The sequence below is a fragment of the Cherax quadricarinatus genome, chromosome 72 (genome assembly GCF_038502225.1).
Source record: "Cherax quadricarinatus isolate ZL_2023a chromosome 72, ASM3850222v1, whole genome shotgun sequence".
NCBI classification, from domain to species: Eukaryota; Metazoa; Arthropoda; class Malacostraca; order Decapoda; family Parastacidae; genus Cherax; species Cherax quadricarinatus.
The window spans coordinates 19,848,157-19,864,813 of NC_091363.1; the positions used below are offsets into that span (position 1 = coordinate 19,848,157).

At 41.0% G+C, this 16,657-nt stretch overlaps 1 protein-coding gene across 1 annotated transcript in view; it reads left to right on the forward strand.

The window, feature by feature from the left end:
* LOC128701396 (protein Star-like) overlaps window positions 1-16,657 on the forward strand; it is a 90,091-nt gene that overhangs the window by 59,695 nt on the left and 13,739 nt on the right. Inside the window, exon 4 of the mRNA XM_070100468.1 lies at window positions 10,328-10,533. Within this exon, the coding sequence (XP_069956569.1) occupies window positions 10,328-10,533 (206 nt within the window). The remainder of the gene's footprint in view (window positions 1-10,327; window positions 10,534-16,657) is intronic.

A 16,657-nucleotide genomic window follows, 5' to 3' on the forward strand; every position in this document is an offset into this window, starting at 1 on the left:
GATGAGAGGCACATGATATGGCAACACTGATACCAAATGAGAGGCGCATATGGCAACACTGATACCAGATGAGAGGCACATGATATGGCAACACTGATACCAGATGAGAGGCACATGCTATGGTAACACTGATACCAGATGAGAGGCACATGCTATGGCAACACTGATACCAGATGAGAGGCACATGCTATGGTAACACTGATACCAGATGAGAGGCACATGCTATGGCAACACTGATACCAGATGAGAGGGACATGATATGGCAACACTAATACCAGATGAGAGGCACATGCTATGGTGACACTGATACCAGATGAGACGCACATGATATGGCAACACTGATACCAGATGAGAGGCACATGCTATGGTAACACTGATACCAGATGAGAGGCACATGATATGGTAACACTGATACCAGATGAGAGGCACATGATATGGCAACACTGATTCCAGATGAGAGGAACGTGCTATGGTAACACTGATACCAGATGAGAGGCACATGATATGGCGACACTGATACCAGATGAGATGCACATGATATGGCAACACTGATACCAGATGAGAGGCACATGATATAGTAACACTTTCTGATACCAGATGGGAGAGACAGGCTATGGTAACACTCTCTTATACCAGATGGGAGACACATGCTATAACAACACTGATACCAGATGAGACACATGCTGTGGCAACACTGATACCAGATGGGAGACACATGCTATGGCAACACTGATACCAGATGGGAGACACATGCTATGGTAACACTCTCTTATACCAGATAGGAGAGAGATACTATGACAACACTGATTCCAGATAAAAGGCACATGATATGGCAACACTGATACCCGATGGGAGGCACCTGCTATAGCAACACTGATACCAGATGGGAGGCACATGCTATGGCAATACTTATACCCAATGGGAGGCACATGCTATGGCAACACTAATACCAGATGGGAGGCACATGCTATGGTAACACTCTGATACGAGATGGGAGACACATGCTATGGTAACACTGATACCAGATGGGAGACACATGCTATGTGCCACATAATGCCACATGCCATGTGCTACATAATACCACATGCTATGTGCCACATAACGCCACTTCATCATCTACTGAAACTGAAAGGTATTCTCAGTGTTGTCAAGATCCGCTTGATGCTGACCCAGAAAACTTGGACACTAATTTCTAAGCTGAGCTTCAACTGTTTCTCTCATGAAGAACGTTAAGAAACTTGTGCAACATCTGGTTATCTTTATTGTAGACGTTTCGCCATCCAATGGCTTTATCAATACAGATTCTTGGACATAAGAAATCAGAAGAACTATATACAAAAGATGAGGTAATCAGTCCCTCAGCCTTGGAGGTGGTGTTTACAGCACCGTGGTTGTAGAGATTCTGAAGCACAGGCAAGGAGACTGGCGCTTATATAGGCGTCAGTTTCACTCATATTTGCGTCGTAAGTTCAGTGACGCAACAAAAATGTCAAAACGAGATTCACTCTTGCTGAACTGTGTAAAATAATTGTAATAGACAATACTAAGTGTGCCTTTTTAAACGTAGACATTTGCTTTCGTATATTTTTAACATTAATAGTCACAAATTGCTCAGTTGAACGTTCACTTTCTCAGCTGAAGTATATATTAAAAATCCCAAAAGAACAACTATGCAACAAGACAGCTGGATGACTTATGTCTACTAATTTAAGCAGATATGTTACGTAAGATTAGCTTTGATCATCTGATCCAAGACTTTGTAATTAGGAAAAGGAGAAAGTATACAAAAATAAAGATTTTTTATCTTACTGTAGACTTTATTTCATTTTCAAAAAGAAAATTTAATTTTACCTTTGATTATCGTTTATAATTTGAATTAGATATATATTGAGGCACCAAAATCATTAAAGTTCTTAGGGTTTCTAAAAGTATAATCCGGCCTCGGTATGATGAATTGTGTTTGAGAAGAACCTTTTAACATCATGTTACGTCTCCAGAATGGGTAATATTCGGTTGATAGCAATTTGGATATTGTGTAACTTCAGAACTTTTGATGGATAGTGGTACTGACAGTAATTAGGGCAGCCTCTTTATATTTTCGGCGTTCTTTGAGTGGTGACCTGTACTTTGCTCTATGAAGACTTGTCTAGTGTGCTTTCTGTGAATCTGAACCAAGATATCCTCTCTTGAGCAACTTTGCCAGAAGCTAAAGGAAGAACTGAGGGTGGCTAAGCATGAGATACAGCAACTGAGGAAAACAAGAGGATTCGTAGTAATCCTCCTGTTGTGAGTCCTCAAGCCAAGAAAGGAACCTGGACAGTGGCTGGAAAGCATGGAACAAAGTTTTTGATCAAGAGGACAGATTGAGAGGTAGAATCAATGAAGCTCCAGGAAACTTGTGGAAACATCGAACGCATTCTCTGTGCTACCTGATGAATGTGAGTCGACTACTGGGAACATCACGATGAACGACACCAAGGCAGGTAAAAACAGTGTTGTTGTTGGGGATAGCCAGGTTAGGTACATGGATAGGGCCTTTTGTTTGAAGGACAGGAGTAGGAGATGGAGGGTTTGCTTTCCTGGGACTGGGATGGAGAATATTGTTAGCCGGCTTGACAGCATCATGAATGGTAATGAGATCAATCCTATTATCTGCCTCAGTCCTTGAGGCAATGATGTAGGCAGGTAGTTAGGAGTTAGGAGGTATAGGACAGCAATAGACATAATTAGGAAGAAGGGTTGGCATCCTGTTATATGGTGCATTTTGCCAAGAAGGGGAATTAGAAATGAATGGTTGTCCAAAGTAATTGGTGTTAATTGTTGGCTGGACAAACACTGTAAGGATAATGCAGTACCATTCATTGACAACTGGGACCATTTCTATGGCCGAAATGACATGCATGCCAGGGATGGGGTTCATATATCCAGAGCAGATGTGGGTTTTCTTGCTAGTTCAGCTGAAGGTGTCATTGGGACTTTAAACTAGGATTAATTAGATTAATTAGATTTAGGAATGGAAAATGATGAGTGTGGATATATTGACTTAGGCTTTGATCTTATGAATCTTAATAATAACAGTCATGGATTAACACTGGGTAATGATAATTACAGAAAGGTATAAGGAGAGATGTTTGAGGTAATCAGTCCCTCAGCATAGGGCTAGAGAGGTGGCTTATATACTGTAGTCAGATGAGTCGAAGCAGGAGGATGGTTCCACTATGGTCCTGCCTCCTCCTGTTTTGACTCACCTGACTACAGTATGTAAGCCGATTCTCCTGCCATATTCTGTACTTTCTACATGAGTTATGGACTGAACACACTGATTCCAGGTTGAGGGACTGATTACCTCAAACTTCTCCTCTTCTTACACCTTTCTGCTTTGTATTGGACTGATGAAGCCACTGTGTGGCGCAATGTTTCTTCAATAAACATTCCCATATGTTGCATAGGTGTCTCATTCTTCAACTGATTATATTGTCTTTACATTTCTACTGCTTCTGCTGCCTCCTTTGTACTCGACTGAAGAAGCCTACTTTGTGGGCTACACTTATTGATACCATTATCATATTTACTCTGTAGGACACTGCAACACAACGGTATCTTGGAACAGAGAACATCGTCGATAAGGCTTTTCCCTGACCACTACTTACAATTGAAAAGGGATGCATTTGGGAAGGAAGTGCTCAGCCTTTCCTATCGTCAAGATTATCTTCACATTGTTCCAGACTATGGAGCAAAACTCTTCTCCAGGCTGAGCAACTGACCACCTAAAACTACATCTTCAAGGATGAAGGAATACGTCTTTACTTCTGTACTGATTCTGCAAACTACTCGATTGAAGAAGCCTGCTGTGTAGGCGAAATGTTTCGAAATAGAGATACCTAATTCTTGCACATGTGTCTTGCTTATCAACTTGTTAGTATTGTATACCAAACCTACACACGAAAATCGCTCACTACGAAAGCAAAAGACTCGGTAGGAGATGCAACATTCCCCTAATGAAAGCAGGAGCGCCACGAGTACACTGAGAGACAACACAATAAGTGTCAGGTGCCCAAGATTGTTCAACTGCCTCTCAGCATACATAAAGGGGGACTATCAATAGACCCATGTGTGTCTTCAAGAAGGCACTGGACAGGCACCTAAAGTCAGTACCTGATCAGCCGAGCAGTGGTTCATATGTCAGTTTATGTGCGACCAGTAGTAACAGCCTTGTTGATCAGGCTCTGATCCACCTCGAGGCCTGGTCTCAGACCAGGCCATTGAGGCGTTGACCTTAGAAACTCTTTTCCAGATATACTCCAGGTATTATATTTATTTTCTCTAGGCTAACACCTTCACCAGCATTAAAATTAAGGATTTTGTCCTAATTGTCTGGGGAATTAGTGTGGAGCATTATAGACCACCATGGCTTGTTGTAGTGTTTTGGAATCTCAGGTTAAAGTGTTGAAGGAGGAGGTTCTACTTCTCCAAGAGGAAAATAGGAGGATGAAAATTCACTTAGATGGATTTGGGAGTGTGTGATAGGTGGAGTCGGTGTGGAGGAAAAGGCTATCAACAGTGAGTTGAATAGTGGCAACCACTTCAAGTGGAATGTAGTCTCTACTAAAGGTAGAAGTATCAAGCTTAATAGAGAAGATCTGAAAGTAGGAAATCTATTCTCTGTTCTCCAGGATGAGTGTATTTCAGTGGTTAGCGAGGTTAAAGGTACCACTAACTCTCCTGATAATCAAGGTATGAACGTTCTGGTTGTGGGTGACTCACAGGTAAGATATATGGACCGTGCTTTCTGCAACAGAGATAGGAACGTTAGACAAAGAGTGTGTTTCCCAGGACGGTTACAAAGCTTGCTTTTGCAGTGTTTTAAAAATTGAGGTTCGAGAGTTGAAGGAGGAAGTCTTGCTTCTCCAGGAGGAAATTAGGAGGCTGAAGGTTCACCTCAATGGGTTTAGTGGCTGGAATGGTGGAGGGGAATGAGGCTACCAGCAGCGAGGTGCAGACTGTCTCTCACTGCGAGGAAGCTGTAGGTGGGGAGGCAGCAACGGCTACCAGCAGTGAGGTGCAGTCCAGCACCTGCTACAAGTGGCAACTGGTTCCCAGTAATGGGAAGAGCATGAAAATAAGGAAAGTTAATAGAAGATTTGAAGGTAGGAAATCGCTTCTCTGTTCTTCAGGATGAGTGTACCTCAGTGGCCAGTGAAGGTAAGTGCATTCTTGTGGTTGGTGACTGTGCTTTCTGTAATAGGCATAAAAAGGTGAGCCAGTGAGCGTCTTTCCCTGGAGCTGGTGTTGGGGACATAGTCAACAGGTTGGATAATATCATGTCAGGTAATGGAAACAAGCCCATTGTCTGTCTCAGTGCTGGTGGAAATGATATCAGGAAGGGTAGGAGAGAAGAACCGCTAGATAAGTACAGGTCGGCTAAGGGAAGGGTCCCAAATATATGCAGCATCTTGCCTAGAAGGGAAGTGGGCAACGAATGGATGTCTATGGCAATTGGTGTAAATTGCTGGCTAGACAAATACAGCAAGAAACTTGTAATCCCATTCATTGATAACTGGGACAACTTTTATGGCAAACATGATATGTATGCTAGGGATGGGGTACATCTCTCTGGGGCAGCGGTGGTAGCACTTGCAAACTCAATCGAGAGGGCCATTGTTGAAATGCCTAGGATGGAAGATAGAGGTATGGGTGTGTGTGGGAAACAGTCAGGTTGCAACACGAGGGTTGCAAACAGTAAATGTATAAAAGACATTCATCATGAAGTTATAAATAAAGACAATAGATCAGGTCAGAAAACAAAGGGAGACAGCAGAGGACAGCAAGGGACTATCTCCCTTAAGGTCTGCTATACTAATAGCAGGAGTGTAAGAAATAAGATAGATGAGCTAAGATTAATTGCAAGTGAAGGTAACATAGATATCATTGCAATAACAGAGACCTGGCTCAATCTGAAAGATAGAGAGATGCCTTCTGAATGTCACATACAAGGCTATAAATTATTCCACACTGACAGGGTCAACAGGAAAGGTGGTGGAGTAGCGATGTATGTCAGAGACAATTTAAATTCTTGTGTTAGACAAGCCACTGAATCTGTTTGGTTACAGCTTCTTGAGGGCCGTGAAAAACTAATTTTGGATGTGATTTACAGGGCCCCAAAGTTTGATAGGGAGTGCGGTAAACTTCTATGGGATGAAATTCATAAGGCTTCTACATACAAAAATGTTGTGATAATGGGAGATTTCAACTACAGACAGATTGACTGGAGCAATTTGACTGGAAATTTAGAGTCAAGTGACTTTCTTGATACGATTCAGGATTGTTTTTTAAAACAGTTTGTGACAGAACCAACTAGAGGAAATAACCTGCTTGACTTGGGTCTTGTCAGCAGGGAAACGCTAATTAATAATCTTGAGGTTAATGATGAGCTTGGGAAAAGTGATCACAAATCACTCAGTTTTAAAATATCGTGGAATTCCCCTAATAATGTCAATCAAGTCTCTGTCCCTGACTTCTGCTTGGCTGATTTCATAGGACTGAAAAATTACTTGGGTGGGCTGAACTGGAATGACCTGACTATGGGTCAGGTAGGTGGTGATGACTGCCGATATAACGTTTTCCAGGGCATAGTTCTAGCTACTCAGACAACTAATGTTCCAAATAGGGAAATCAGATCAAACAAAAATGATCCTAAATGGATGAACAATAGATTAAAACATCTCATTGGTCAAAAGAGAGGCATATATAGGCAAATCAAAAGAGGAGAGGGGCAATTAAGAAATCAATATATTCAGTTAAAGAGATAAATAAAGAAGGGAATAAGAAAAGCGAAAAGAGATTATGAGATTAAATTTGCAAGAGGATCGAAAACTAACCCAAAAGGATTCCTTCAGGTATACAGAAGTAAGATCAGGGAGAAGATAGGCCCGCTCAAAAGTTACCCAGGTCACCTCACGGACAGTGATAAGGAAATGTGTAGAATTTTTAACACATTCTTCCTCTCAGTTTTTACACAGAAAGATACTAGCAATATTCCAGAAATAATAAAATATGTAGAACAGGATGATAAACTATGCACGATTAGGGTCACAAGTGACATGGTCCTTAGGCAAATAGATAAAATAAAACCTAACAAATCCCCAGACCCTGATGAACTGTACACAAGGGTTCTAATGGAATGTAAAGAGGAGCTTAGCAAACCTATGGCTAATCTATTCAACATATCACTACAGACTGGCATGGTGCCAGATAAGTGGAAAATGGCAAATGTGATACCTATTTTCAAAGCAGGTGACAGGTCCTTACCTTCGAACTGTAGACCAATAAGCCTAACCTCCATAGTGGGAAAATTTATGGAATCAATAATTGCTGAGGCAGTTCGTAGCCACCTTGAAAAGCATAAATTAGTCAACGAATATCAGCTTGGTTTTACAAAGGGGCATTCCTGCCTTACAAATTTATTAATTTTTTTCACTAGGGTATTTGAGGAGGTAGATCATGGTAATGAATATGATATTGTGTATATGGACTTCAGTAATGCTTTTGACAGGGTCCCACATCAGAGACTTTCGAGGAAAATTAAGGATAGAGGCATGATTGACAAATAGGCAGCAGTGAGTTTGCATGAATGGGGAGAAATCAGAGTGGGGAAGCGTCACGAGCGGTGTTCCACAGGGGTCATTGTTGGGCCCCCTTTTGTTCACAATCTACATAAACGACATCGATGAGGGCATAAAGAGCGACATAAGCAAGTTGGCCGATGACACCAAAATAGGCCGTCGAATTCATTCTGACGAGGACATTAGAGCACTCCAGGAAGATTTGAATAGACTGATGCAGTGGTCGGAGAAGTGGCTGATGCAGTTTACTATAGACAAATGCAAAGTTCTAAATGTTGGACAGGACAATAACCATGCCACATACAAACTAAATAATGTAGATCTTAATATTACGGATTGCGAGAAAGATTTAGGAGTTCTGGTTAGCAGTAATCTGAAACTAAGACAAGAGTTCATAAGTGTTCGTAATAAAGCTAACAGAATCCTTGGCTTCATATCAAGAAGCATAAATAATAGGAGTCCTCAGGTTGTTCTTCAACTCCATATATCCTTGGCTAAACCTCATTTAGATTATGCTGCACAGTTTTGGTCACCGTATTACAAAATGGATATAAATGCTCTGGAAAACGTACACAGGAGGATGACAAAGTTGATCCCATGTATCAGAATCTTCCCTATGAGGATAGACTGAGAGCCCTGAATCTGCACTCTCTAGAAAGGCGTAGAATTAGGGGGGGATATGATTTAGGTGTATAAATGGAAGACAGGACTCGTAGCAATGGTTTTAAATTGGAAAAATTCAGATTCAGGAAGGATATAGGAAAGCACTGAGCTCTGCACATAGGCCAGAGCTCTGCCATAATCTCTAGCCCAGAGCTCTGCACACAGCCCAGAGCTCCACCAGAATCTCTCGCTCAGAGCTCTGCACACAGGCCAGAGCTCTGCTCGAATCTCCAGCTCAGCCGTTTCCTTGAGCTTATAAAATGGTCCTTAAAGCACCTCCCCCCTATGAGGAGTACCCCACGTGTTTTTACCTGACGCCAAGACCTGATGCCAGTTCAAGAACAAAAGACCTTAGACTTAAGCTGAGAGACGTGTCGGACAGCTATTTGCCAAGGTAAGGTGTGTGATGATTTACTGGTCAATTAGGTCTCTCTTAGTGAGCTCACAAGCAAAGTGACCTTGCAAATTAAGACACGGATCTCACCTTCAAAGACCTCATCAATGTAGCTACTGAATCTGCTAGAAAAATTATTGGATGGACAATGAAAACCTTCAAATCTAGGGACCCCATGCCCATGATCCTATTCAAATCGTTTGTTCTCTGTAGGCTGGAATACTGCTGTACAGTAACTGCCCCCTTCAAGACTGGCGAAATTGCTGACCTGGAGAGTGTACAAAGAACTTTCACGGCACACATAAGTACGGTAAAGCACCTAAATTACTGGGAACGGTTGAAGTCCCTTGATTTGTATTCCCTGGAGTGCAGGCGAGAGAGATACATGATAATATACACTTGGAAAATCCTATAAGAATTAATACCAAACTTGCCCACGAAAATCACTCTCTGTGAGAGCAAAAGAGTCTGCAGGAGACGCAACATTCCCCCAATGAAAATGAGGGGCCCCACGAGTACACTGAGAGATAACACAGTAAGTGTCAGGGGCTCAAGACTGTTCAACTGCCTCCCAGCATACATAAGGGGGATTACCATAGACCCCTGGTTGTCTTCAAGAAGGCACTGGACAGACACATAGTCACTGCCTAACAAGCTGGGCTGTGGTTCGTATGTCAGTTTGCGTGAGGCCAGCAGTAACAGCCTGGGTGATCAGTCTCTGATCCGCCACGAGGCCTGGTATCAGACCGGGCCACGGGGGCGTTGACCCCCGAAACCCTCTCTTGGTATACTCCAGGAAGATTTGAACAGACAGCTGCAGTGGCAGATGCAGTTTAATATAGACAAATGCAAAAGTGCTAAATGTTGGACAAGAAAATAAACATGCAACATATAAACTAAATAATGTAGATCTTAATACTACTGATTGCAAAAAGGATTTAGGAGTTCTGGTTAGCAGTAATCTGAAACTAAGACAACAGTGCATTAGTGTTGGCAATAAAGCGAACAGAATCGTTGGCTTCATATCAAGGAGCATAAATAATAGAAGTCCTCAGGTTGTTCTTCAACTTTATATGTCCTTGGTTAGGCCTCATTTAGGTTATGCTGCACAGTTCTGGTCACCGTATTACAGAATGGGTATAAATGCACTGGAGAACTTACAAAGGAGGATGACAAAGTTGATCCCATGTATCAGAAATCTTCCCTATGAGGATAGACTGAGGGCCCTGAATCTGCACTCTCTAGAAAGGCATAGAATTAGGGGGATATGATTGAGGTGTATAAATGGAAAACAGGAGTAAATAAAGGGAATGTAAATAGCCCGATAGAAACATGTAGCCATGACAGGACTCGCAGCAATGGTTTTAAGTTGGAAAAATTCAGATTCAGGAATGATATAGGAAAGCACTGGTTTGGTAATAGAGTTGTGGTTAAGTGGAACAAACTCCCGAGTACCGTCATAGAAGCTAAGACGTTGTGTAGTTTTAAAAATAGGTTAGATAAATACATGAGTGGGTGTGGGTGGGTGTGAGTTAGACTTGACTAGGTTGTGCTAATAGTTCTGATGCCTTGCTCCTTCCTTTTAGGTGTGCACCACATACTGTGGAAAGCATTAGACAGCAGCTGTAACTAATATTGTGTGTTACAGAAGGATGGATTCTTCGTGGAGGTTGGCGCCGTTGACGGAGAATACTTAAGTAACTCGTTGTACTTCGAGAGAAATCGGGGCTGGACGGGCCTTCTGATAGAAGCTTTTCCAGAAACCTACAAACAACTTTTAAGTAAACAAAGAAAGGCTTACTCAATAAACGCAGCACTTGCCTTGAACAACGTTTCCTCTGGAGTTATCTTTACGTAAGAACTTTTGACTTGTTGAGAGGAGAACATGACTTGAATTTTTATAACTGGCACTTAATCTATTCAGTATTCTAGTATTTTGCATTGTTTTTGCAGAGCACCAAATTTAAAACTTGCAGAAAATATGTAATTTCAAAACATGTGCATCTCCATACCCTAACATTTCCCATGTGGGAAGTTTATGTGCCCTGTCTGTATCCTCTATACCACTTACCCAACGAGGCAGTAACTAAAAAAAAAATCAAACGAACTCAAAGACTAGGTCGATAAGTTCCTACTGCGGTGAGCTTTAGGATTAGATGGTAACAAACAGCTGTCATTGAATAAACAGAAAGATGGACAGGGGACGTGAACCGCAGTCTGTAAATTGACATCATATAGACTCAAGCTGAGGTATGTACCGAGAAATGTTGCGGTCAGGATTCAGACTCGTGTGTGGAGAATGGCATATCCACCAAGTGACGCCTTAGATCACTCAGCGCACGGGCGCACCAGTGAGCCTCAGGTATGGTTTACAGTTATGTCCTCCTAAATAACAAAAAAAGGCACAATACCGTGACTGGAAAGATACACAAATAACCCGCACATAGAAGAGAGGAGCTTACGACGACGTTTCGGTCCGACTTGGACCATTTACAAAGTCACTTTGTAAATTATCCAAGTCGGGCCGAAACGTCGTCGTAAGCTCCTCTCTTCTATGTGCGGGTTATTTGTATACTATGTCCTCCTCTTATGTTCTTACCACACAAGCGATTTTATATCAATGCACCACACAGAAACAAGCTGAGATATATACAAAGAAAGATTACGTTTTTCAGGATTCGAACTCATGTATGCAGAGTTGGATAGTTCCCCACCATGATGCCTTAGACCACTCAGCTACAGATGCCTCAAAAACCTAGCTAGCCTGGTTACAATCCATGTTTTTTCCTTGCGCCGGGCACACCAGTGAGACTCAGGAATGGTTTCCATCTATATCGTTCTCCTCCCGTATGTTTTGACCACACGAGCGATTTGATATCAATGGCAAGGGTGTTCTTTGACAAATGAGCAGTATGAAAGAGTGTGTCGTTCTTCTTCCTGTACTTTCTTTCACCCAAAAATGTGCCACTCCTCGGTCCTCCAGAAGCAGTGTTACAACATCGACTGCCCTGCATACCATCTAAAAGGGACCAGGAGGCACAGACCCCACAAGACAAACAATAGTAGCTACGACAACCCAACTCCAGGTGATTTTATAGTGGCAGGAAACGGAAAAAGAAAATGGAAGGAAATAACAAAAATAGTCCACCACCTTGGAGCCTTGTTGGACTGGAGGCGCAGCCAGTGGCCACCCATGGACCTCCAGAATTACAACTACTGATGCCAATAACAAAATCCCCCCAACAAACACAGAATACAACCTCGTTCATATTTGCTAATATACAGGGCCTTAAGCCATCCACCAACAACAAAATACCTTTTATCAGTGGACTTCTAGAGGAGTCTAATGCAATGTTTGCAGCCTTCACAGAGACTCACACAAATGATCACTTTGACAGTGAAATATAGATAAGTGGTTACAACCTTTTCAGATGCGACAGAAAAATCAGGCAACAAGGGGGGGTTGGCCTGTATGTCAAAGAGTCCCTTATGTGCACGGAGTTGCTGACACCACAAATGAGGTAGTTGAAGTTCTATCAATAAAGATCGAGAACCAAAACCTAGTCATTGTGGCTGTATACAAGCCACCAGATGCAACCTCACAACAGTTCAAGGAACAGCTACTGAAAATTGATTACTGTTTGGAAAACCTTCCAGCTCCATCCCCAAACATCTTACTGCTTGGTGATTTCAACCTAAGGCATACAAAATGGAAGAATGTAGCAAGGAATGTTATAGCTGAAACAATCCCCGGAGGTAGCGCAGATGAAAGGTCACACACACATGAGCTACTAAGTCTCTGCGAAAAACACACCTTAAGCCAGCAGATAGTGGAGCCAACAAGACTAGAAAACACACTTGACCTTATCTTCACAAATAATGAGGACCTGATAAGAGACATAAGAATATCAAAAACAACTAATTCCGATCACAACCTAATCGAAGTCCAGTCGTACATGCATAGGGGTTCTGATCAGCAGAATGCATGTACCTGTGAAGGTGTCTTCACAAAATACAACTTCAACAACAAGAACATCAACTGGGACCAGGTAAACCATGTCCTAAACTAAACATGTTGGGAAGATGTCTTAAATGACATGGATCCAAACCAGTGCCTCGAAAGGACCAACTTCCTGGCAGCCGAAGCATGTTCTAGGCATAGTCCCCCAAGAAAGAAGAAGAGCAGGAGTAAACTGGAGAGAGAAAGACGCTCCCTCTACAGAAGACGACGAAGAGTCACTGAGCTCCTCAGGAGTGCTAGAATATCTGATACACGAAAGGAGGCGCTGACCAGGGAAGTGGAAACTATCGAACTTAAGTTAAATGACTCTTACAGGAACCAGGAGAGGCAGGAGGAGCTTAAAGCTATTAGTGAAATTGAAAGAAATTCAAAATATTTCTTTTCATATGCCAAAAACAAGGCAAATACCACATCTAGTATCGGGCCCTTACTCAGACAGGATGGGACTTACACAGATGACAACAAGGAAATGAGTGAAATATTGAAATCCCAGTATGACTCTGTGTTTAGTGAACCACTAATCGGTCTGAGGATCGACGACCCAAATGATTTCTTCATGAATGAGCCTCAAAACTCCATAAATGTATGCCAGATTTCCGACATTACCCTGACTCCGATAGATTTCGAAAAAGCCATTGACAACATGCCTATGCACTCAGCCCCGGGCCCAGACTCGTGGAATTCTGTTTTCATTAAGAACTGCAAGAAACCCCTCTCGCGTGCCCTAAGTACGCTATGGAGGTGGAGCTTGGACATGGGTGAAATTCCAATCACTTAAAACAACGGATATAGCCCCACCCCATAAAAGTGGCAGCAAAGCATTAGCCAAGAACTATAGACCAATAGCTCTGACGTCCCACATCATAAAAATCTTTGAAAGAGTGCTAAGAAGCAGGATTGCAAATCACCTGGATTCCCAAAATCACACACACACACACACACACAAAGATATATATATATATATATATATATATATATATATATTTATTTATATATATATATATATATATATATATGTCGTGCCGAATATGTAAAACTGGTGAATTAGCAAGAACTCATTTAAAATTAAGTCCTTTCTAAAATTTTCTCTTATACGTTTAATGATATATTTTTTTCATTAATGTTAATGTAAAAATTTATAATTTTGCACCAAAAGGAACTTAGAAAACTTACCTAACCTTATTATAAGAAGCGCAATTTATTTTAGGCTAACCCAGCTAAATATATTTTAGATTTGTTTACAATAATTTAATACTAAACAAACACAGTGAAATATATTTTTTTTCGTTAGGTTCAGAATGATTTTGGAAAAATTATTGCATACACAAATTTTCACTTGTCCTATATGGCAAGATGAGCGTTGCTATTTAAGCCAAGATCGCAAGTTCTGCCTATTCGGCACGACATATATATATATATATATATATATATATATATATATATATATATATATATATATATATATATTGAATATTATTTTTTGACGCACTGATAGTTTCTTACAAAGACAACGTGACCCGAAAAAGAAGAAACACTTTCATCATCACTCACTACATTACTGTTTTGCCAGAGACGCGCGAATACTGCAGCTCAAGAACTACAACATATCCCCAACCCTCCTTCAGAGTGCAGGCACTGTTCATCCCACCTCCAGGACACAATTCTTGCTAACTGGTCTTCCTAAATCCCTTCATAAATGTTATCTTGCTCACAAGCCTAGGACAACCCCTAACCTGCCTTCCATTACATATTCATAAATCCTCCAAGTCGTTCTATTTAGATTCTTCCTCTCTAAAGGTCTGAACCACCTAAACAACCCCTTTTGAGTCTTCTTGATAATACTTTTAGTAACCTGACACTTACTAATTTCCAAGCTACTGAACCTCTGTATTATATTCACACCTCACATTGCCCTCAGACACGATATCTCCACTGCCTCCAGCCTTCTCCTTGTTGCAACATTCACCACCCATGCTTCACAACCATGTAAGAGTATTGGTATAACTATACATTACCTTCTTTGCTTTTATGGATAACATTCTTTGTCTCCACAGACTCCTCAGTGCACCATTCACACCTCACATTGCCCTCAGACACGATATCTCCACTGCCTCCAGCCTTCTCCTTGTTGCAACATTCACCACCCATGCTTCACAACCATGTAAGAGTATTGGTATAACTATACATTACCTTCTTTGCTTTTATGGATAACATTCTTTGTCTCCACAGACTCCTCAGTGCACCATTCACCTTTTTCTCCCTCATAAATTCTATGACTCACCTCATCTAACATAGACTCACCTGCTGACAAAACCACTCCAAATATCTGCATACATTCACTTCTTCCATGTTCCTTCCTTCTAATCTGATATCCAATCTTTCATTACCTAAATTATTTGTTATCCTCATCACCTTACTCTTTCTTCATATACTTCTCTTAGCCTCCTGCGATTCTTTTTGTCCCCCAGATTGAATTATACCTACTATCTAGTCCCTTTCGCCCATTTCGTCCATTCCTTCCGCTTCCTCAAATCCCCATTGCTTTTTAATGAGCAATGCAACTCCTCCCCCTCTGCTCCCTCTATCTTTCCTCTGGACCTGATATCTGATGTGCTCACCTAATTGTACTCGCCTAATTGTGGCTGCAGGTATCGAGACTTAGCTCCTGGCCCCGCCTCTTCACTGACTGCTACTAGGCCCTCTATCTCTCTGCTTCCTGAGTTTTGTCATACCTCGTCTTAAAGCTATGTATGGTTTCTGCCTTACTACAATACTTGCTAAACTATTCCACTTCCTGACAACTCTATGACTGAAGAAATACTTCTTAACATCCCTGTGACTCGTGTGTGTGTATATATATATATATATATATATATATATATATATATATATATATATATATATATATATATATATATATATATATATATATATATATATATATATATATATATATATATATATATATATATATATATATATATAGTAGGTTGGTAGACAGCAACCACCCAGGGAGGTACTACCGTCCTGCCAAGTGAGTGTAAAACGAAGCCTGTGATTGTTTTACATGATGGTAGGATTGCTGATGTCTTTTGTCTGTCTCATAAATATGCAAGATTACAGGCATGTCTTGCTACTTCTACTTACACTTAGGTCACACTACACATACATGTACACATTTATTTATACACACTCATCTGAGTTTTCTTTGATTTTATCTTAATAGTTCTTGGTCTTATTAATTTTCCTTTTATATCCATGGGGAAGTGGAATAAGAATCTTTCCTCCGTAAGCCATGCGTGTTGTAAAAGTCAACTAAAATGCCGGGAACAATGGGCTAGTAACCCCTTTTCCTGTAAAGATTACTAAAAAGAATAAGAAGAAGAAAATTGTCAAAGTGGGAAGTCTGAATGTGCGTGGATGTTGTGCAGATGATAAGAAAGAGATGATTGTGGATGTTATGAATGAGAAGAAGCTGGATGTCCTGGCTTTAAGTGAAACAAAGCTGAAGGGGGTGGGAGAGTTTCAGTGGAGAGGAATAAATGGGATTAGGTCAGGGGTTTCAAATAGAGTTAGAGCTAAAGAAGGAGTAGCAATAATGTTGAAGGATAAGCTATGGCAGGAAAAGAGGGACTATAAATGTATTAATTCAAGGATTATGTGGAGTAAAATAAAGATTGGATGTGAAAAGTGGGTTATAATAAGCGTGTATGCACCTGGAGAAGAGAGAAGTGTAGAGGAGAGAGAGAGATTTTGGGAAATGTTGAGTGAATGCGTGGGGAGTTTTGAATCAAGTGTGAGAGTAATGGTGGTTGGGGATTTTAATGCTAAAGTGGGTAAAAATGTTATGGAGGGAGTAGTAGGTAAATTTGGGGTGCCAGGGGTAAATGTAAATGGGGAGCCTTTAATTGAGCTATGTGTAGAAAGAAATTTGGTAATAAGTAATACATATTTTAT